Source organism: Elephantulus edwardii, unplaced genomic scaffold, assembly GCF_000299155.1.
Source record: "Elephantulus edwardii isolate Elephantulus edwardi_28Jun2011 unplaced genomic scaffold, EleEdw1.0 scaffold00080, whole genome shotgun sequence".
NCBI lineage: Eukaryota > Metazoa > Chordata > Mammalia > Macroscelidea > Macroscelididae > Elephantulus > Elephantulus edwardii.
In genome coordinates this window covers 10,842,193-10,863,947 of record NW_006399830.1, presented here as the reverse complement: position 1 = coordinate 10,863,947, position 21,755 = coordinate 10,842,193, and the positions used below count along the sequence as shown (strand labels likewise).

At 47.2% G+C, this 21,755-nt stretch overlaps 1 protein-coding gene across 1 annotated transcript in view; it reads right to left on the bottom strand.

The window, feature by feature from the left end:
* Positions 1 to 1,920: 1,920 nt before the first annotated feature.
* LOC102875407 (general transcription factor II-I repeat domain-containing protein 2-like) overlaps positions 1,921 to 21,755 on the bottom strand; it is a 32,243-nt gene continuing 12,408 nt past the window's right edge. Inside the window, exons 3-15 of the mRNA XM_006889783.1 lie at positions 19,736 to 19,855; positions 16,840 to 17,023; positions 16,317 to 16,345; positions 16,045 to 16,099; positions 14,999 to 15,042; positions 14,367 to 14,444; positions 14,061 to 14,117; positions 11,962 to 12,024; positions 10,357 to 10,434; positions 9,410 to 9,493; positions 7,374 to 7,557; positions 6,105 to 6,133; positions 1,921 to 3,500 (exon numbers count right to left, since the gene is read on the bottom strand). Coding sequence (XP_006889845.1) covers positions 1,921 to 3,500; positions 6,105 to 6,133; positions 7,374 to 7,557; positions 9,410 to 9,493; positions 10,357 to 10,434; positions 11,962 to 12,024; positions 14,061 to 14,117; positions 14,367 to 14,444; positions 14,999 to 15,042; positions 16,045 to 16,099; positions 16,317 to 16,345; positions 16,840 to 17,023; positions 19,736 to 19,855 — 2,585 coding nt within the window. The remainder of the gene's footprint in view (positions 3,501 to 6,104; positions 6,134 to 7,373; positions 7,558 to 9,409; positions 9,494 to 10,356; positions 10,435 to 11,961; positions 12,025 to 14,060; positions 14,118 to 14,366; positions 14,445 to 14,998; positions 15,043 to 16,044; positions 16,100 to 16,316; positions 16,346 to 16,839; positions 17,024 to 19,735; positions 19,856 to 21,755) is intronic.

Here is a 21,755-nt window from a genome sequence, read left to right as displayed (position 1 = left end):
AATGGAACAGTTCTGCTCCGTAACCTCTGAGTCACCATGGATCAGAGTCAGTGTCACAGCAACAGGTTGGGTTTACATGTACATACATATGCTGTGTGCACATCTGCTTCTGACACAGTGACGGCAGCAATGTGCTTGAGCGTATCAGAGGTGGTGAGGATGGTGCAGGCTCATACCTGCTGTTCACAGAGTCGCTATGAGTCACAGGCGACTCGATGGCACTTAACAACAACAACAATAATCTACCTTAATCTACATATGAGAAAGCGAAGACCAAGAGAGTGACTAAACGATAAACAGGAGTGAAATGTTAACCATGAAGGCCGTGAAACCTAAGTAAAGAATGTATTTTAGGGAGTTCTGGTGGCCTAGTGGCAAGAAGCTGCACTGCAATCCCGAAGGCATGTGATTCAAATCCATCAGATGCTTTGCTGGAGGAGGGGTAATCTCCTGTGCCAGTTACATCTGATTTGATAATACACAAGGGGAAAAAAAGACTATATTTTGAATAGTGTAATGAAAGTCTGGACGATTGCTGTTGTGTGTCATCCTGTCAGAGCCGACCCTCTGGTGGGTCACATGGGAGGAGACTGCCCATCTTTCTCCTGCAGAGCAGCTGGTGGACTCTGTGTGCCTTCAGGACTGCAGTTCAGCTTCTTACCACTAAGTCTGGGTTAAGGGTATATAATGCTCTATTTTGGCAACTTTTCTGGAACTTTGAAATTATTGTAATATAAAGCGTTGAAAAAATGCAAAACAGAACTCAAGGGAGCAATCAGTCCACAGAACTAAAGACCATATGAACCTCACTCAGTCCATGTCACTCCAGGGGGCGGGGGCAGGAAGGGAGAAATATGTAGCATAAAAAAATCAAACCCACAAAGGGGAATCAGAGCTACTGGCTGGACAGGAACTGGAAGAGCCCTGAGACTGTGGCCTAGGACACCTTCAGTCCTGGAGCAAGGGCCACCGAGGGACCCCCTCTCAGTCAAAGAACAGAGCCCCATACCATCAACACCTGAGAACAGTCACCAGGTGAGATCAAAAGGACAACATGAGCCAGTGACCCAGGGGAAGGCAGTGGGGGGCAGGGAACTCAGAGAAAGGAAACAGCACCAGAGGAAGTGGGCAGAGGGCAGTGCCAGGAGACACTGCATGCGGAACTATCCACCAGGAAGCTGGTTTGTTCTGTAAACTCACCTGGTGCGCACACACGCACAGACCTTCTAGTCGCTCTGCATTTATCCCTGAAGCTCTGTTCTGAGGTTTTCCTCTCCAAGCTCTACTTTTCTGGGCGGGTGTGGAGGACGACTCAGAGGCTGCAGAGATATAATCGAGTGTGGCTCCATGCCTGTCCCTCCCTCCCTCTCTGGGGTCCTGTAGACTCAGGTGCAAGGGTCCACTGATCCCCTGAGCTAACTGCTCCCCTGAGTTATCATCTGTGTTTCCTCCAACATTTTCCTTTGCAACAATTTCAAATGCACAGGGAAGGTGTGGAAACAGAGCATTATCTACCCTGAACCCAGACTTCCAGCTGAGACCAGAGAACACATTAGACAGACACCATGACACGGCTGATCTAGCATGTACTTGGGGCATATGTACACACATGCACCCCCAAACATGCACATCTGCTGACCAATGTCCAAATGCTGGCTCAGGTTGGCAGGCTATGCAGACGACAGAAAGAGGCCCAGCAGAAGGAAAACCCGTGACCAGAGAGCTACTAAGACTGTCCTGGTTTTTACTGAATAAGGTGAAGCATAAAAGGGCATACAAACAGGTGCGATACTGTACAAGTTATGTCTCACTCCCGATGGGAAACGCCGGCAGCCGGAGATCTTCTCTCACTCACGCTCCCCTCGATCCTCTGTGACTCTGAGGTCTGCTCCCAGCTGCCAGGGGTGCCCTGGCTCCCCTTCATCCCGTGGCAATGTGCAGGACGGAGTCCCACTGGGACCCCTTGAGCTCGGAGTGATACTTGGTTTTGCTCAGTTTCATGATGGAGAAAAGCTGCTCGCAGACGTAGGTGCTCCCGAACATGGACAGGATCTTGGCACAGTGGTGCCTGTACTTGGGGTAGCTGCTCCAGAGGTGCCTGCAGAAGTCGGGGACGCCCACCTTGTCGTACTTGGCCTTGAGCGCCGTGTTGCACTGCAGGTCGATGAGCTCCAGCTGCAGCTCCTCCTGCACCCCGTCGATCTTCACCGAGAACGGGGAGCTGAACAGGGTCAGTTCGCTCTCGTAGAGCTTGAAGTCGGACAGCCGGCTCTGGAACTCCGCCTTCAGCTCGGCGATTTTGGGGATGTAGTTCAGGCCGTCGCCCTCGTCCCCCGAGGACACGGATTTCAGGGTGGGAAAGTGGGCCAGGTTGTTCCTCGCCAGATGCGTCTCCCAAAGGCACAGTTTGGCGAGGAAGGCCCGGATGACGTCATACATCTGCGTGACGATCTGCGCGTGCCCTTGGAGCGACATGCTCAGCGTGTTTAAGTGCATGGTCAGGTCCACGAGGAAGGCCAGGTCTTTGATCCAGTCCCTGGAGCTCAGCTGGGGCACAGGCTTCCCTTTGGAGAGCAGGAAGGAGTCAATCTCTTTCAAGGACTCGAAAAACTTCCTGAGCACCAGGCCGCGGCCGAGCCACTTGACGTCGGTGTGGTAGAGCAGGCTGCCGTACTGGCTGTCCAGTTCATAGAGCAGCGTGGTGAAGCCCCGGTGGTTGAGCCCCCGCGAGCATATCCAGTGGACCGAGTCCACCACCACGTCCATGACGTGGTCCATCTTCAGCTTCTGCGCGCACAGGGTCTCCTGGTGGATAATGCAGCACACCGACTTGAGGGCGGAGCCCTTGCACACCGTGGCCACCTTGGCCTTGAGCTTTGTCACCAGCCCGTCCTGGCCGTTGACCATGGCGGGAGAGCCGGTGGAGGCCACGCTCACCAGCTTCGACCAGTCGATGTGGAACTTTTTCAGGCTCTTCTCAACACGCAGAAAGATCTCGTTTCCGGACTTGGTCCCCGTCATGGGCACCGTATCCAGGAGCTCCTCGGACACTTCGAAGTTGTCGTCCACGCCGCGGATGAAGAGGGCCAGCTGGGTGGTGTTGTTGGTGTCTGTGATCTCGTCGATGGCGATCGAGTAGGCCACGAAGGAGCGCAGCTTCTCCCGGAGCTTCTCCCACAGGCTCCATGCCACGTCGTCAGCCGGCTGGGTGCTGGCCTTCGCTGGGGGGCCCTGCTCCGGGCCCGCAGCCCCCGCCAGGTGCTCGGCGAGCCCCTCCTTGAGCTCCTGCAGCTTGCGCTCACGTGCCTGCTCCGTGTACTGGTCGAAGCGCTTGCCGTGGTTGGTCTGGTAGTGGCGCCTCAGGTTGTACTCCTTGGACACCGACATGCTCTGCTTACAGATGAGGCAGGTGGGGACGCTCTGCACCTCCACGAAGAAGTAGGCGCGCTCCCACTTCTCCTGGAACATGCGGCCCTCCTGGTCTATCTTGCGCTTTCCCACTTTTGACAGAGACATGGGGACAAGACAGAGTTCACTGTTCTCGTAGCTCTATGGTCAGAGAAACGAGAGACTGCTCCCAGCCTGCTGACCACCACGAGGGACGGGGTGGCGGGGCAGGCTGGTCTGGGAGGGACAGAGGGCAGCTGCCACCCTGCTCAAGCTGTGGTCAGCTCGTCACACTGCTAACAAAGGAAACCCAGAGAGCTGGATTCTCAGGAAAAAGGGCCTGGCTTGTCAACATTGGCCACCATTTCTGTTTTCAGAAAATGAATGCGCCTAACTCAAGACATCCTGGGGGAGGTCCAGGGAGGGCCGTCTGAGGGCCATCTGCCATGTCTGGTTTAAACAGCAATGGTGTGGCAGCCTCTCTACATTTTAGCATATCTGTGGTGGCCTCCTGGTAAGAAGCTGTGCTGCAATCCTGAAGGCACACAGTTCAAATCCACCAGCTGCTCCATGGGAAAAAGACAGATAATCTCCTCTATAAGAGGCGATTAACTGCCTCTAAAACCCACCAGAGGGTCAGCTATGGGTCACCTCTGACTCGACCGCATGCAGCAACTCATCTAAAGGAGCCTTGATGGCTCAGTGGAGTAAGAGATAGGCTCCTAAACAAAAGGTTGGCAGTTCAAACCCACCCGTTACTCCATGGGAGAAAGTTAATAGTGGTCTGTTCTCTGGAAAGATTTACAGCCTTGGGGGGCCCTCTGTCCCCCAGGGTTGGTATATGTCAGAATCAATTCAACGGCAGTGGGGTTTTTTATTCTTAAGATAATTTGGAAAGTTGAAGGGACAAGCACAAAAGGCTTGGTTTCTTTGTGACTCATGGGACACTCTGGCCTGGCCACAGCCCCGCACGGCTCCTATGGACATGGGCTGGACTGGAAGGTGATGGCGCTTTAGGCTCAAAGGCCATGACTGAGGTGTGGGTCACCTGCCCTTTGGGACACGGAGGGGAGGTCAACGTGCACTCTGAAGGAAAAACGCAAGCAAAGCCCCAGGTCAGTGAGGCCACCGTGGTTGTCTGGGGCCCAGGATGGAAACAGGAAGTGTCTTAAAAATAGTCCTGGGGCTGATGGAAATGGTTTCAAAGGAGACTGTGGCAACAGTTGCACAATTCTGTAAATTTATTCAAGAGCATTACTGAAAACCACTCAACCCGAGTGAGTTTCATAAGATGGGAGCTGTCTGTCCTTCAACTAACTCACTGGAAATGAACATTCAGCAACCACGGGAGTTTAGGAACAACCAGCATTTAAAGTCAAAACAAAACAAAAACCTTCAGGTTTTAAAACTGATGTGAGGAAGCTAGCCAGGGACTCAGCTCTTGAGAACATCTCTCCCCAGCTCTGTCTGCTGGGTCCACCCTGGACTACACTGACTTCCATGCAAGAGTCCAATGTAGATGGTAAAAACAGTTCACGGACTCCTTAGAGTACTCAGCCGTCCAAGATGAAAAGGGCAGCATGTGTTCAGGGACAAAGCCCAGAAGGTGGGAAGGGGTTGACTAGAAGGATGAATGGAAATGGGGGGAACAGGGAGGAAGTGGGAAGAAGGCGGCTACACTGTGAGTACTGTAATCAATGTCATAACAGAAGATCTCCATGAAGGGTTGAACGGGGATACAATTTGCACACTTCCACTCAAACCACAACAAAAAGTTAAAATAAAATAATAATTATAATAATAATAATAAAAATATTTACAAATCCACCAGATGCTCTGCTGGAGAAGGAGGGGCAATCTCCTCCTGTACCAGTCAGATCTGATTTGACGGTACACACACACAAAAATAATTTAAAAAAATATTTAACAAGAAGAGTGGCTGGGCACTGGTATAGATGATAACTTCGGCACTGGATTGGATTCTAGGGACCCCCTTTTTGGATGTGAAGGGTGAGGTCAGAGGGCCTGAAGTGGGGGCTGGGTGGCCAGGCTAACACTGTTTCCCAGGTGACCCAGAGCGCTGAGTACTGTACCTGGAGCACCGTGGCCACAAGGGGGGGAAGCCCCTGCTGGAACAAATAAGGTTTCCCAGGACAGACTGCTGTTGTGTGCCACTGAGTTGGAAGTGACCCATAGCTGACCCTCTAGAGGGTTCTCAGAGGTTGAAAATCACATAGGAGAAGACTGTCCATTTTTCTCACACAGAGGAGCTGGTGGGTTTGAACTGCATGCATTTGTGTTGGCAGTACAACTCCTTACCATTAGGCCACCAGAGTATAAGAAGAACACAACTGGCAAGCTCTGGTGGCCTAGTGGCAAAAAGCTGAACTGCAATCCCAGAGGTGAGCAGTTTGAATCCACCAGATGCTCTGCTGGAGAAGGAGGGATAATCTCCTCCTGTACCTGTCAGATCTGATTTGACGGTACACGCACACAAAAAAATAATAAAAATAAGATTTTTTTTTAAAAATAAGAACACAATGTCTGGTTAATAAGATTTAAACAACAAGATCACAGGACCTCATAGTCTGCAAGGGAAAATGAAGACCTTCCATGAGGAGTTAGGGCTCCAGTAGCAAAGGCCTACGGTGATGACCGACTGAGACACTACTCAACACAGAAGGCTCTGGAACATGCTTGCCATGCACAATACTCACCATTGCTAAGCTCGACTCCTGGAAGTGGTCTGGAGAGAAAGAGACAATGCTGAATGCAACAGAGTTCATTCTTACACTGTGTCTACTTAGGGTCAGTCAACAAACTTCGTGGAACTTCAAATCATGCTGTGCAGGGAGGGCTAAAACTGACCGAGGCTGGTGGCCACTAGCGGGAAATGAGATGTATGGCCGGCAGAGGCAGAGTAAGACAGGATGCCGCTGAGGGCAGCCGCAGCAGAGTAACTGCAGGGACCAAGCTCCCCACATACAAATCCCAGCACTGCCATGGCATGGAACAGCCCCCGTGGCCTGGGGCAAGGGACTCAACTGCTCTCTGCCTCTGTTTTCTCGTCTGTAAAGTGGGATTGTGACAGCAGCACCTACCTGTCAGTGGCTGAGGAGAGAGAGGAGGAGGTATGTGAGGAAGCTCTCAGAGCTGAGCTAGGACACAGGCCAGGACATACCAAGCTGGCATTGGCACCCGCAGGTGTTATTAGAAATGGAAGCAGGTCTCCCTGAAGAGTGTAGCCAGGATTTATACTTAGAGAAGGCTGGGTGGGGTTAGGGACTGGATGGTAGATTTTGGGGTGCCAGTAGTGCAGGGTGTGGACCTCAGGCCTTTGGATGCGAGCAGGCTTGTCAGTGTTTTAGAGCACACCCTGGTGGTGGTCAGAGCCTCCTGCAACAGGGTCGTGAGATTCTCGCTGAAATGAGGAGGGGGGAGCCCCACGCAGTGGGAGGGGGACATGTGAGAAATGGCTGTGAGGGAGACAGGAAATATGATCAGTAGGAATTAATGGAAAACTACTTAAAGCACTGCAGGCCACACTGGTTAAGGTAAAACTGGACAGGTGGATGTGCATCTAAGCCAGAGCTGCATTCCTTCTTTTCCCCTTTGCTTAAAAACAGAAACAAAAACCCCAAAACGTTGGGATATGAGAAAACATAGCAATTGAGAATTAAGACTGATGGGTGTTAGATTGCAGGACTCCATGGAGGAGGATGCGAAAGAGGGTTCATGATCACAGTTCAAGTTCAAAGTCGCTGGAAATATAAACTTGTGAGCCATTTCCCTAGCCCCTTTTCTGTCATTTTAAAATGAACAAAGACATTGTTCTCTATGTGCAGAATCTAGTAACAATCTCTAATAACAACCCAGTCGATGCCTGCATGTGTGACCCAAAGCCTAAGCTGCTCCATGTGCTGGTGCCCTGCACTGCAGGCTTCTGGAAAGTGGCATCCTTGGGACCCAGCTGGGCACTCACTCACCGAATGATTGTGAATTTGATAAAGTCAGCAGCATCCAAGATCCTCTGCATGGAGCTAATTTCCAGGTAGCCAGGGGCTTTGAAAGCCACCCCCGGAGGCATGCCATCCACCACCACACAGCCGGGGTTGAACGTGATCTTCCTGTAAGGAACCTTCACTGGGAAATCCACCCCAATCGCTTCACCTGCAAAGAGACAAGCATTCAAGATGAGTCAGCTCATCCATTTAGCTTTTAAAACGAGTATTGTATTGTGTTTCAGGTAAACATTTACACAGCAGACTAGGTTCCTGTTCAACAACTTTTAGACAGCCTGCCTCTAACGTTGATTGTCACTTCCCTTCAGTGCAAGCATGCTGTTTGTTCGGTTTTCATTCCTCTAGCTTCCCTGCCCTCCTGGCCTCATCTCTGCTTTGGGACTAAATGTTGCCTGGAGCACATTACTCATGTGGTGATAGTCTTCATTTTATTACTCAGTTGAAAGGTGCTTTCTAGAAATAGTTTCAGTTCCAAGTTCTAACATTATCTGAAGGCAATACTATCGGGGGTTCCTCTTCTCTAACTGTATTGCAGTTAAGTGCTGTCGAGTCAGAAATGACTCAGAGCTGATCCTCCAGTGGGTTTTCAGAGCCTGTAAACTGTATAGGAGGAGACTATCCCACCTTTCTCCTGTGGAGCAGTTGGTGGATTTGAACCATCTGTCTTTGGGTTGGCAGCAGAACTCCTTACCCACTAGGCCATTTTCGGGAATTTGAACTCTAGTCTACATTTTTCTCCCCTTCTATCCGGGAACTTCTGTTGTGCCCCCTGATCGGAATGGTTGGTAGTGGTAGCCGGGCACCATCTAAGACTTCTGGTCTCAAGTGTTGTCTCTTACTTTTGCCAAGTTGTGCTTTATATTTAATGTCAAGATTCTACAACCTTTCAGCACAACTGACACACTGGTGCTCAGCCGGGATGACTGACTTCCCAGCAGGTCTAGGATGCATAGACATCACTGGACCATCCATTTGGAAACTGGCAATGTGGAGCGGACTCAATTTCTTCATCCATTAAAAGACGATTACAGTATCTGCCTGAAGTCTCTGATGACTGAACAAAGAAACCCTTGATCATGGTAAAACCTCAATAAATCAAAACTAGTAAAACAATTGCAGCAGTATTGTAACTGATGAGGGTGTCTATGTGAATGCTCCCCTGTAAAAATTCCTATAGCCCAGATTTGACTACAGCTCCTTCTCAGACAGGTCAATTCCTTACAGGTCGTTGTTGTCGTCATGGGTCATCGAGCTGACTACAGCTCACGTGAACCCGAAGAACAACAGGTTTGAGCCTCTCCCTGTCACGCACAATCCTCACCATCTCTGCTATGTTCAAACCCATTGTCACAGTCACACTGTCAGCATTCAACTAAATGGAGTACTTCAAGTGCACCAAGCATGTTGCCGGAAGGGAGCAGTCCTTGGAGAAGAACGTCATGCGTGGAAGGGTGGAGGGACAGCGCATGAGATAAAGACCCTGGACGAGATGGACTGACACAGTAACTGAGGCAGTGGGGTCAAGTGTGTCACAGGCAGCGGGATTTGCTCAGCACAGGACGGAGTTCAGGGCTATTGTGCAGAGAGGTTGCTATGAGCTATAGGCAATATGATGGCACATAACAACAACAACAACATGAACTAATGATACAGCAACTTAACATTTTCCTTTTTTTAAAATTTTTTATTGTGATTTTAATGAAAGTTTACAGAAAATTTGGATTTCCATTCATTCACTGTTGCATATTTTCCTCCCTTCCCGCCCCGGTTCACTTTTCTCTTTAAAAAATTCATTCATTTTTGCAAGCTCTGGTGGCCTAGTGGCAAGAAATTGCACTGCAATCCCAGAGGTGCGCGGTTTGAATCCACCAGATGCTCTGCTGGAGGAGGGACAATCTCCTCCTGTACCTGTCAGATCTGATTTGATGCTAAACACACAATAATAATAATTTAAAAAAATTTAAATTAAAAAAAATTCATTCATTTTGCACGCAACTTACCAAATTTTCGGCTGAAGAGCTCGTTGACTTGCTCTCTCAGCTGCTTAATCTTTTCAGCATTTGATAATTTTTCCTTCTCACCATCTAAAAAGAATCAAACAAACAAACACAACGGAATTACTAATGCATTTTCCTTGAAGAAAGTGATTGGAAGAGATTCTGGGAAAGCATTTTGCCTAGCTGATTATTCAGTTTATTTGTGCTGGAAATTTGCATACGGAAACTATTATTGCCAACAAAGAATTCCCAAATGATAACTCTCTGTAAAAATACTATTTTAGGAGGGTGGGAGGGGAAAAAAAGAACACCATTTTAGGGAACATTTTTAACATTATGCATGAAAAGAATGCCCCCTGTTCCTACCACTTTCAGCACTGTACTGGAAATGCTAGCCAATGCAATAAGACATGAAAAGAGTAAAATGTATTAGGATTAGAAGGGAATATGTTCAATCCTCTAAATGTTCATTCTCTTAAATTCTGAGAAATTAAAGCAATGGTAGAAAGTTCAGCAGGAATGAAACAGTGCATAGTGAAATCTCTTTCATCTCTGATCCAGCTCTCAGTTTTTAATTCCTGGAGAAAGAGTGCTCTCTTAGATTTCTTTGTATTTTCCTGGATATATTCCACACGCACATATTCAGAAAAGAAGACTACTTCAAGATGGGCAGCAAATGGGAGTCTCTCCTGAGGCCAATTCCAGTTCAATGGTAGCTGGTGTTGATTTTTAGACGATGCTGGAGTTGTGGTTGGGAGAAGTATTCACCTTGTCGGTGGGCCGGATTTCACCACGGCAGCCTGCAGTGTATTTCATATTCTGAACCACAGTTCACCTCAGGGTGAGCCAAGCAAAACCTAACACCTCCAACGTCCTAAAGCATGTCAGAAGAGTTAAGACAAAACAAAAAGTATGAAATAAATGATGACAAGTCTGAGAAATCTCCATACCTGGAATGGCCACCTGAACAATGTTGAGATCTTCAACGCTCGCTGTAGAATTTACCATCCCAGGTGGCTGTGTGCCTCCTTAAAACAGAAAGCCAAGCTTAGGATTTATAGAAAAGAAAGCTAAGTCCTTGAACAAAGAATGTCAGAGTGCCACTTGGACCAAAGCCCCAGACTGAATCAGAATTCTGGCAATTAAGAGAACACTTAGCTGCAGGGTGACAAGGTGGTCTGACTTTAATTGACAGGACACAGTAGCTTTTACTTCTCAGCTCTGGTGGCTTAGTGGCAAGGAACTGCACTGCCAATGCAAAGGTACGTGGTTCAAATCCACCAACTGCTCGGTAGGAGAAAGTTGGGCAGTCTCCTCCCATGTGATTTACTACTTCTGAAAATCCACTGAAGGGTCAGCTATGGTCAGTTCAAACTCAGAAGCAGACAACAACAACAGCCCCAATTAGAGTCTTTAGTGGAGCAAATGGGTAACACACTTGGCTGTTAATGGAAAGGTTGGAGGTTCAAGTCTATAGACTATAGAAAGGTGCCTTGGAAGAAAGTCCTGGTGATCTATTTCTGAAAAACCAGACACTGGAAACTCTACAGGCTGCAGTTCTACTCTGACACCTGTGAGGCTGCTATGATCAGAACCGATAAAGGGAACTGTACTAGCAAGACCCCAGTCAGTTTGATTTCACATAAAAAAGAAATGTGTTAAAAAGTGTTTCTTTACTGATACTTCCAGTTAAAAAAAATAAGATGCATATAAGTCTTAGAGAACATGGAAGCAGTCGACCTCCTGTGATTAACAGGCTCAGGTCTGGCTGACCAGTGAAAGCACAAACGGCATAATCATGTTTTCCGGTCAAAGGATAAATACAATCAATAGTCAACACAATAGAGTTAAGTCAAATGTGAAAAACGGAAACAGGTCCGTCGGCTTGTGTCTGAGGATCTCAAAGCCCCAGCTGTATGCTCTGCAAATATTTGGCTTTGAGAGGCTGCACACAGTGAGAAGTTAAAGGCAGAGTCCCCACAGTTCATCAGGGTCTCCTGCTGTTTCCCAGACTCTCACACAGAACTGCCCACAAAGCATTTACACAGCCCCTCAGCTCCCAACAGCGCTGCGGAGGTTGGCACGCCCTCTCACAGAGCCCATCACTAACCCACACTGTGTCCCTAATAGGTAAACAGGAGTTCAGGGGCACTGCAAATGGTTTAGTGTCAAACGGTGAATAGCTTAAACCCAGGCAAAAGTGCCTGGGAAGAAAGGCCTGGTAATCTGCTTCTGGATGGACAATCTCCTCCTGTGTGATTCATTGCCTTTGAAAACCTGCTAGAGGGGCAGCTGTGGGCCATCTGACCCTCCGGCACACAACAACAACAACAACAATAACAAAAGAGAGCAGCCTTTCCCTGTCCTGCAGCATCCTGACCTCTGACCTGCCTGAGCCCCTGCCCCCAACAGTTGAAGTCACGGGGACAATCCCTCCTGTTGGAGGTCTTCCTTCCCTTCTCGGACCCTCCACCTTTTCCAGCATGAAGTCTTTGGTAAGGATGAAACCACAGCTCTGGAGTGAAAGGCGGAGTGAAAGGGTCGCAGACACTAACCTTCCATCTTCACCTCGGCTTTGGCGTCCTCGTTTGCCTCTGTAGGGGCCGGTGGGATCAAACCTTGAAACACAGAAGTTCTAGGATGATATTCATTATTAAGTATTCTCCTGCTCCAATATTTTGGGGCCTTTAGACCCAAAGAGTTTATTATCCTAAAGCCAACTGGAATTTTAAACCTATTTTACACTTAACAAACAAAGTAATTTTTAATTTTTAAAAAGGATGAGGGAAGATAAGGAACATTCTGATACTGTCAAAGAATACAGTTCCCATACGCACAGGAACAGAATCGCCTCAGTGTGGGCTGTGGGATTCAGGTGGTCAAAGGGTGTTCCTGTTGTTACCAGGAATATTGTTAGGGCTACTTAGGTGTTAGTGGGCTATGACTCAGCGACCCTACGAACAACAGACCCAAACCTGGCCCTGCTGCGCTCTGCTCCGTTCTCACAGTCACCGCCAAGCTCGAATCCACTGCTGTAGTCACATGTGAAGCCATTTCATTAACTGACCAAGGCTGGAGAGGCTTGACCTTTGGGTCGGCAGCACCCTGAGGATTATGCCACCAGAGCTCCCTTGTCCTAATGTCACCCAGGTTCAATCTCTGGGGGAACCTGAGGGAAGGCACAGCGGAGCTCTCCTTTGTCTTTGGCAACTTTCTACGTCTCATATACTTTGGTCATGTTGTTTGCAGAGGCTATTCCTTGGAGCGGGACATGATTCTTGGAAAAGTGGAGGGGTCAGCAAAAGAGGGGAAGAACTTCAACTAAAGAGACCGGCACAGTGAGTACAGCAATGGGCTCAAATGAGTCAGAGATGCTGGCCAAGGATAGAGTTCAGATCTGCTGTTCATAGACTCACTGAGTTGTACTCAATGGCACCTGATACCAAGTTACCAGAACTCCCTTTCCAACTCATATTTGTTTAAAAAATATGGATGTGAAAAAAAAAAAGGTAAAACAATAAATCACCTCCAAAAACAAATTCAGTTCTATTGTCAATGAACTTCCCACTGCACTGTGATAATAAAGTCTTCCAAAGTGAAGCATTTTCAAGGAAAATATCCAATAAAATAATTTAAATGCCATTTCTTCAACTGCCTTCTAAGCAAAATATCTTGGTTCTAAATACTGTCTGTATTTTTTCAAATAACCAAGTGATCAATATCTTAACAATCTCCAATAAAAGAGAATAGTATGGTTTGAAAGAGAAATATATTTAAGCAGAACTTGGAAAGATTGCCCCATACCTCACCTGAAAGAGGTCAAAGATTGAGCTGAATGAGAAGGAAAACAGAAAATAAAAGGACATTTTGCAAAAGCTTGGTCAACCTGCCTCATTAGCGTGTACGCAGTTAAGTTCAAGACGCCTGACTCTATGAACAATAGTAGAAATGGGCTGAGCCTCTTTCTCTGGGTAAGTCCTACCCACAATCTCCTGGGGCAGTAGGGATGGCTGGCATGTTGGAACCATGCTCCCTGCAAAGAACTCCAGCACCCAGATCCGAACAGCTACTCAATGCACCCCCTGACTTCATCGTGTTGGTGCTAAAGCACACAATTCCTAAATGCAAGATAATCTGGCCTGTAAATTGGCCCAGATGGTGCACACCTCCAGATTTAGACAGCAAATCTTCTTCCGTTTTATCTTGTACATGAGCCAGTTTGTGAGCCCTGAGGGTGTAGTGTGTACTAAGCTGCTAAAGGAAAGGTTGGTAGTTCTAATCAACTAGCCGCTTCAGTGAGACTGTTTTCTCCTTTCCCCAGAGCTAAGGCTTTAATTAGGATCCTTGAGATTTATAGATGAATGGAGAGAACTCATTATCTAGTTTCACTTCCAACTCAAGAACATCCTAAAATACCATTCAGCTTTGTCCACATGAATCCTGGCATGCTACCCCAGTAAGAGAGACAGTAACAGGCAACACTGGTGAGGGATATCTCAGCACTGAGGGCTCAGCCTGGTCCTTCCTGTGCCTCGCTTACCACCCAGGACAGTCAAAGGGTCCTCAGCACCACACTTCAGCTGAGGACTCGGCCAGTGTTTATTAAAGGTGTGTGCTCTCTGTGAAATATGGTAAATTAACCAACACTTTTTACCTTCCACTGGCAACTCCATCTCTACTGCTTCGTTGCTGGAGGCAGATTGGTGGCTTCCTAAAAGGAAAAGAAGCAGAGTCTGCAAAAGGCATAGACACTAATCAACACAAACAAAAATGATGCAGAACAATTTAAACAATTAGCACAGAAAGGAATACAGAGTAATTATTTTTAAATGGCAGTATAAGAGATGCCCAGTAAACATATGTGAAATTTTTCCTTTGCCTGTTTTTCTGATGGGTAGAAAATAAAGACTTGACATGCGCACAACTTTTGGGGAAGAACATGGTTCTTAAACAGGATTACCTTGCAAATTGTATTGATAATAATTTGGGTCTTCTGATTCCTTCTTGACGGAGACGGCTGCTGTCTTCAGTGGAACTCCTTGAGAGGCAAAAAAAGAAACATGAAATGATGTGTGAAGACAAATGGACCAATGGGGACACAGCTTCAGGTTCTGCTTTGAGTCACAGGCAACATTACAACCAGCAAAAGAACCTGTCACTTATTTGCTAGAACATTCCTGACTTCTTAGTATGGAGAGAGATTCTGATCATATCTTACTAAAAAGATCTTACTGCGTCGAGTTGGAAGAATTATAGCTGATCCTCCAGCACGTTTTCAGAGACTATAATCGCATGCCCATCTTTCTCCTGTGGAGCAGCTGGTGGATTTGAACTGTCTGCTTTGGGTTGACCGCGTAACTCCCTAGAAACCAGGCTGCCAGCAGTACCTGATAATATCTTAGCATCTAGTAATTTCTGACTTAGAAGCTTCTGTTGTCTAGATACCTCAGTAAAATGTGATTTTCTTTTTTTTTTTCCTGAGTAAGGCTCCATGGAGGTAAATGAATGTTCTAGTCCCTTTGCAGTCAAACAAAAGGAAGGAGTCCAATGATAACCTATGGGACCCATGGTTCAGAAGGTTTCCGTACATACCAGAATCTTCTGTGGGCTCAGTTTTCACTCTGGTGGGGCCACAGCTGAAAGGAGAAGGCAACCTGTTCACGACAGGTAAGTTGAGAGTGACCACAAGTACCAACGCAGTGCGTTTGAGGGCCCCCATCTCCTCAAACCACCTCAAGGTCAACATTAACTCTGAACAGTCTGCTGTGGAATTGTTCATTGAAAACAGTCTTACAGCTCTAAGCACTCACGTGAAGAAAGAAGGGAAAGAAGCAAGCTTAGCATCCTAACCCGTCACACAGGATTCCCTGTGACATGGGCACCAGGCCACCTCCGCATAGTCTGAACTCTCCCTCTCTGTGGCTGGGGGACGATTTTAGTCCTTAGTGTCCAGGTGTGGTGTCAAGGGCTTATTGTTCAAAAATGGCTTTCCTAGTCATTGAATAACTGTTTTGTGATGACGTCTATAGTGTATTGAAGAGATAGGAGTAGGGTAGGATACAAGCCCCATCCTACTAGAGGCCCCTTGAAGCTCAGTGCTGTGCTCCTTTGGGATATTAACCCCCCCAGGACACAGTATCCAGCTGCAACTAACAGGCCACAGGATCCTGACCCATCGCTCAGAGTCTATGAAACACTGGCCTGCATCACTCACGGTGATGTCATTTCCCAAATGGCTGTGAGTTCCTGTGAGCCCTTCCAGCGAGCCACAGAACCCAGGGACACTGAGGTGTGGGGGGCTGAATGAAGGAGGCGCTATCAACGTCGAAATCATGGAGTGGGACAACTGAGCAAACACGGGGGGGACGACTGCCGGCTTCTGTCTTTTGGTAACTGGTCATTTACGTTGAGTTGGAACCGAGCCGCAGCTGACCCTCCGATGGGTTTGCAGAGGCAGTAAATGGCACAGGATGAGACTGTTTCTCTTCCTGCGAAGTAGCTGGTGGATTGAAACTGCTCACTTTCAGGACTGCAGCATGGCTTCTTAGTGCTAGACCACTAGAGCTCCCGTTTAATAACTAGTCTGCTGCTAATCTTAGCAGAATAGATTGCAGATACTTCTCGGGAGAGCCCTTTACCTTTCACCTGGAGAGATGGCAGCTCTTTCGGCTTCTGTAACCATCCCATGACTTCCTGTGCATGAATAAAGACACATAGGTGCTGATTTTAGAACCCTGGATACAACAAACACGTCAAAGGCCTGTCGGCATATAAACTGGGTGCTCTCCTCAACGGGGAGACAAAAAAAAAAGTCAAACTGCATTAGAAGCACCCAGGCTCATACTTTTACTAGGGAAAGCAGGGCTGGTTTAGCAGCTATGCGTGGCCATGCTGGAGTTGCCTCACTTACCTGGTGGATCCCTGGGCTCCCGGAATGGCCTGGAAAAGAGCGAGACTGTGAGTTAGCCAACGGGGGGCCCCCAGAGGATGTGCAGGTACACACACACACACACACACACACACACACACACACACACACATTTATAAACTCCACTTCCTATCATTTCGCTTTAACATTCACACTAGTTCTCCATAATCTGAAGAGAACCCAAGTGGATCTTTGCTTTCATGGGTCTGAAAACAAAACCAGCGTCTAGTGAGCTGCTGACAGGCTGAGAGCATCCCAGCAAGGAGGGTGGAGGCAACACGCTCCTCCCCCGGGTACTTTCAGCATCCAGCCCTCCAGGCCTTCAACTGTGCCTGGACACTGTACATCGGTGTGAAGCTAGGAGTATCACAGCCGTGAAAACACACTGGAAGGCCGGCTATGAGTCAGTTCTGACATGACAGTAATGAGTGAGTAACAGGGGACAGTCAATAAACAAATGAAAAGGATGCGGCCAGTCTTTCTTTACATGGCCAGATCATGCCACCTGTTTACGACGAACGAAATCCCTGCTTTGTTCTCCAGAATCCACTTGAGGGTTGTGAGGCTGTAATTCTTGGGGTGTTTCAAGGCGACGCCTTCAGGGAGGCCGTGCACGGCCACTGCCGCCTGGTCTCGGAGCATCTTCTCGTAGGGCACAGGAACCATCGCTGCCGTGCCAAGGGCTCTACCTGCAAGCGGGGGCAGAGGTGGTGTGAACACAAGCATGTACTTACACGTGGGGACATGTGGCTCTGAAGACACACAGGGACCGGACATTCCCGTCCCTCTATGTTGTTGCTGTTGTATGCCACAGAGTCAGAACTGACCCATAGTTGACCCGCCAGCAGATTATCAGAGGCAGTAAATCATAGGGGAGCTGACTGTCCACCTTCCCACGGAGCAGCTGGTGGATTTGAACCACAGGCCTTTGGGATTGCAGTACACACAGTTTCTTACCAGTAGGCCACCTGAGCTTCCGTAATTCCTAGATATGCCGCCAAAACCCAAATAGACAGCTGTCCACTTGAGTCCAGACCACGGTGACCCTCCATTGAGTGTCTGAAGCTGTAAACGTCATGGAAGGAGACGCCCTAAGGAATAGCTGGTGGGTTCAAACTGCCAGCCTTTCAGTTAGCAATCTGACACGGTACACACGGAGCCACAAGGCTCCTTCCTATAATTCAAGTTAATAAAATTCCAGACCAGAAGGTCAAAATAGAAAACTTTACACGCTGTTCTATTTTAAAATATTCCCCTAAAATGAGAAAAGACTAAGTCTCTGACTTTCTTGGTGGCTGGATGATTTGGGGCTCCCTTTGGGCCATCCAGACCTGCACAAGGGCCCCCTCACTTGGTGTCCCAGGTAGCTATCTGCAGAAGACAGGGGTCTCCACCCGAACTTCACTGTCCCTACATCACACCACACAGTTAGGGCCACAGTCCTGTGTCAGCAAATAAACCCAGCGTCCAGTCACTCTCCCAAGTTCCTGCCCATCTACACTGGCTGACGAAGCGTGTGGTGCTGGAGGCCCACTTGTCACAGAAAAATGGAGCCTGAGACCCAGGATCCCCTGTGCTGAGGATCCCCGAAGTCAAATGCTCACAGAGGCCTGTGGGTGACATGACTGGGTGAAGCTGCATAGGAACGGGGCACCAGGCCCCACACGCAAAGGTGCTTCTCCTGTCCCTGATGTGACACCAGGGTGGTCACTGAGTGACCTTGCTTTCAAAAGTCAGGAAGCAGGTGTGTGAAAACATGCGGGGGACACTAGAGCCCTAAGAGCTCACTCCCGCAGACAAGCAGTGGTCATGGAGATGGCTGGTCTGTTGTAAGATCGCTGGAGGTGGGTTCAATGGCAGCTGACAGGCACAAGAGCCACTTTCAAAACACTTAGCTCTAAAAAAAAACCCCACTTAGCTCTGATTCAATGAAAAGACTCTGCAGGTACCTTTATTTTCTCTGTTTTTAATCCCTTTCTGACCAGCGGGTGGGGAGAGAGGGAAGGGGCAGGTGTTGACTAAACCAACAGAGTAAATCTGCAGTAACTTCAGCCCTGCTCTGAAGTCCCCAGCCCGCAAACAAGGAGTGGATCTATTGCCTATGGAAGGTCTGATAGATCGTAAAAGATCAAGATGGTTTCTGGAAGAATATTGTTCTGGCTGGAGAAAACACTGAGGTTGTCAATGATTTCATTTTTCTTTGATCCACCATCAACATCCTTGGCACCTAAGAAATCAAAGACAAGTTGCACTGGAAAAATCTGCTCTCAAGGACCGCTCCATAGTATTAAAGAGCAACAATAGGGTTTTGGTTGTTTTTTTAAAAAAATTTATTATTATTATTATTATTATTATTAGTGTGTGTACCATCAAATTGGATGACTGGTACAGGAGGTGTTTGTCCCTCTGTCTCCAGCAGAGCATCTGGTGGATTTGATCTGCATGCCTCTGGGATTGCACTGCAGATTCTTGGCACTAGGCCACCAGAGCTCCCTAAGCAACAACAGTTTAAAGACTAAAGTGTGCCTGATCCAAATCATGATCTTTTAATTGCTTGCTATGATTGGAAAGTTGGACAATGACTAAGGATGACAGAACTGTTGACTTTGAGTTATGGTGTTGGAAAACGGTACTGAATATCGCATGGATCACCAAGAGAACTAACAGATCTTTCCTGGAGAAAATGAAACCAGAGTGCTCTGTGGAGGCAAGGATGGTGAAATTCCATCTTACATATTTAGGACACTATGCTTGGAAAAGTGGAGGAGGGTCAGCATGAGAGAGAAAGATTTTCAACAAGATGAAGTGACACAGTGACTGTACTGAACTTGAGTGTGTTAGGGTAAGGGTGGCACAGGAAAGAGCAAAGTTCAGCCCAGTTGTTCACAGGGTTGGTATGAAAGGTAGTTGACTCAATTATACCTAACAACAACACTGAAGACCTAGATGTTCACGTTATAACCATGTAGATTTTAGCAGCAAATATACAGGCAGGCAGACAAGGCACACAGATAGAGGTGAGTGAAAGGGACTACAACCATGACCATATAGCAGGAAACATTTTCAAAAATAATGTGGAATTTAAAACATTAGAAGCATTTTAAGTTGTTAAAGCCAAAACCCCAAATGCCTCAGCTTACTGCTATTAAATCGATCCAGGCCCACAGTGTCCCTTCAGGACAGAGCAGAACTGCCCACGGCATTTCTGAGGCTGTTAAGATGGAAGCAGACTACATCATCTTTCTCCTGCTGAGAGGTTAGTGGGTTTGAACCACTGACCTGGAGGTTAGTAGCTAAGTGTGCAAATCGTTGTACCAGTAAGATCACGAGCAGCCCTGCCAGGCTGGTCACTGAGTTACTAGAGCAGTGGTCCGGTGGCGCGCTGTAACAGAGGTGCCCACCGTAACAGAGGCCGAAGTAATCTTCCACTGCCTTCCGGAGGATTCCTGCCTCCCCAGAGTCGGCCTGTGTCCCCTCCTCATGGCCTGGGGGCTTCATCTCCAGCAGCTCGTCCCCAACACCTGTGGACAAACGACAGGCCAAAGTCAATGCCCTCGGTCCTTCCTGTCTACATTTCTTTACTGAAAGGAGAAAAGAAAGAAAAAGGAATATAAACAAAACAAAAAAGCACTGCCAGCTGATTGCTTCTGATTCATGGTGCCTCATCAACAGTTTCCATCTTTGCAGAGGAGCCTGTCCAGCGCTCTTCCAGGGAACAGCTGGTGGATTTGAACCAGTGACCTTTCAGTTCAAAGCACTACCAGAGCTCTTCACAAGTAAGATTTTTTTTAAAAAGGAATTTACTACATCTCACAGGATAATGTGAGATGCGAGCCCTTGGAGTGAATGTGTTGATGAAGAAGTCAACATACAGGGAACAATGAGAAGTTGTAAACAATTTTTAAGTTGTACTGGTGTTGTTGAGAATGTACATGGGACACAGACCAATATTCTTGCATGTGCAATTCAGTGTCTTATTTGGTGACAATTTTCACGTTGTTACCACCGTTCTCATCCTCTTTTATACTCTTCCCCACTAACAGAGATTCATGTCTTCAGCTTCAAGTTGCTGTGTGCAACTTGCTCTGTCTCAAAAAAACTCAAATTCATTGCCAAGAAGTCGGATCTAATCACAGATGACCCTGCAGATTTTGGAGGCTGTAAATATCACAGGGACAGGTTGCCCATCTATCATGGAGTCGAGTGTGAATTTGAACTGCCAGAGAGATGTGGCCTTTGGGTTAGGAGCACAACTTTCTCCAGACTATGCCACTAGCTTTGTCTTCTCAAGTTGCCCTTTGAAATTGTCTGTTTAGCTCTTTTTACTTTGGCATGTTTCCCCTCTGTTTAGGCTTCTCAACGCTCTAGTACAATTTTCAGAGTCTCTTCTGAAATCCATTTCAGTTTATTTCTCTTCTGTCTTTGTAATGATCTTTTACTTTATTCATGGATATCCTCGATATTGTCCCATAACTCATCTGGTCTTTAATTATTGCTTCAAATCCATTCTCAAGATGATCTTTGGGGGGCTCTGGTGCCATAGTGTCAAGAATCTGCACTGCAATCCCAAAAGTGTGAGCTGGAATCCACCAGATGCTCTACTGGAGGATGGGCAATCTCCTCCTATGGCAGTCGGCTCCACCATACACAAGAAAAGCAAAGCTAAGATAATCTTGAAATTCAGATAGAATAGATTCAAGATCATATCCTGGTTCTTCTGGATTTTTTTTAAATTTTTTACTAGTTTATTTACAAAATTCAAATACATTGTTTTCAAGAACAAATTCTTTCAAATTACCTCACCTCCCCCCATCAAATTGTATAAACCCATGATTAATTCCCCTGTCCCTCCCCCCACATTCTCATCCCTCTACTTCGACCCTCTTTCATCCCTCTTGGATAGTTATACTCATTCTACAATAATGGTTTTATACAATTTTTATCTTTGTGGGACAGTTCACTCAGGAGAATGTTCACCAGTCCATCCTAAATTGGGTAATAATTTACAAAAATCATTGCTCCATATGACCCAGCTATCCACTACTTGGAATATACCCTGAGAAAATGAGAACTGAGGCACAAACTGAGATTTATACACCAATGTTCATCACAGCGTTATTCACCATCGCAAGAACATGGAAACTGCCCAAATGTCCAACCACAAACGAATGGATTGGGAAATCATGCCACATTCACACAGTGGAATACTACGCAGCATGCAGGAGCGATGCTTTTGTAAATGATTTTCATTTTCTTCAGCATCAATGTGAATTTATACGAGTAATTGCTTTGACCCACAGTCTGGACCTAGGCTAGTTGGAGCTTCTCTAACCATTTCTTTCATAGATGTGGTCAGTCTGATTCCTATGCAGTCCATCGGGTCCATGTGCAAAGGTCCAGGTGTACAGCCGTCATTTGTAT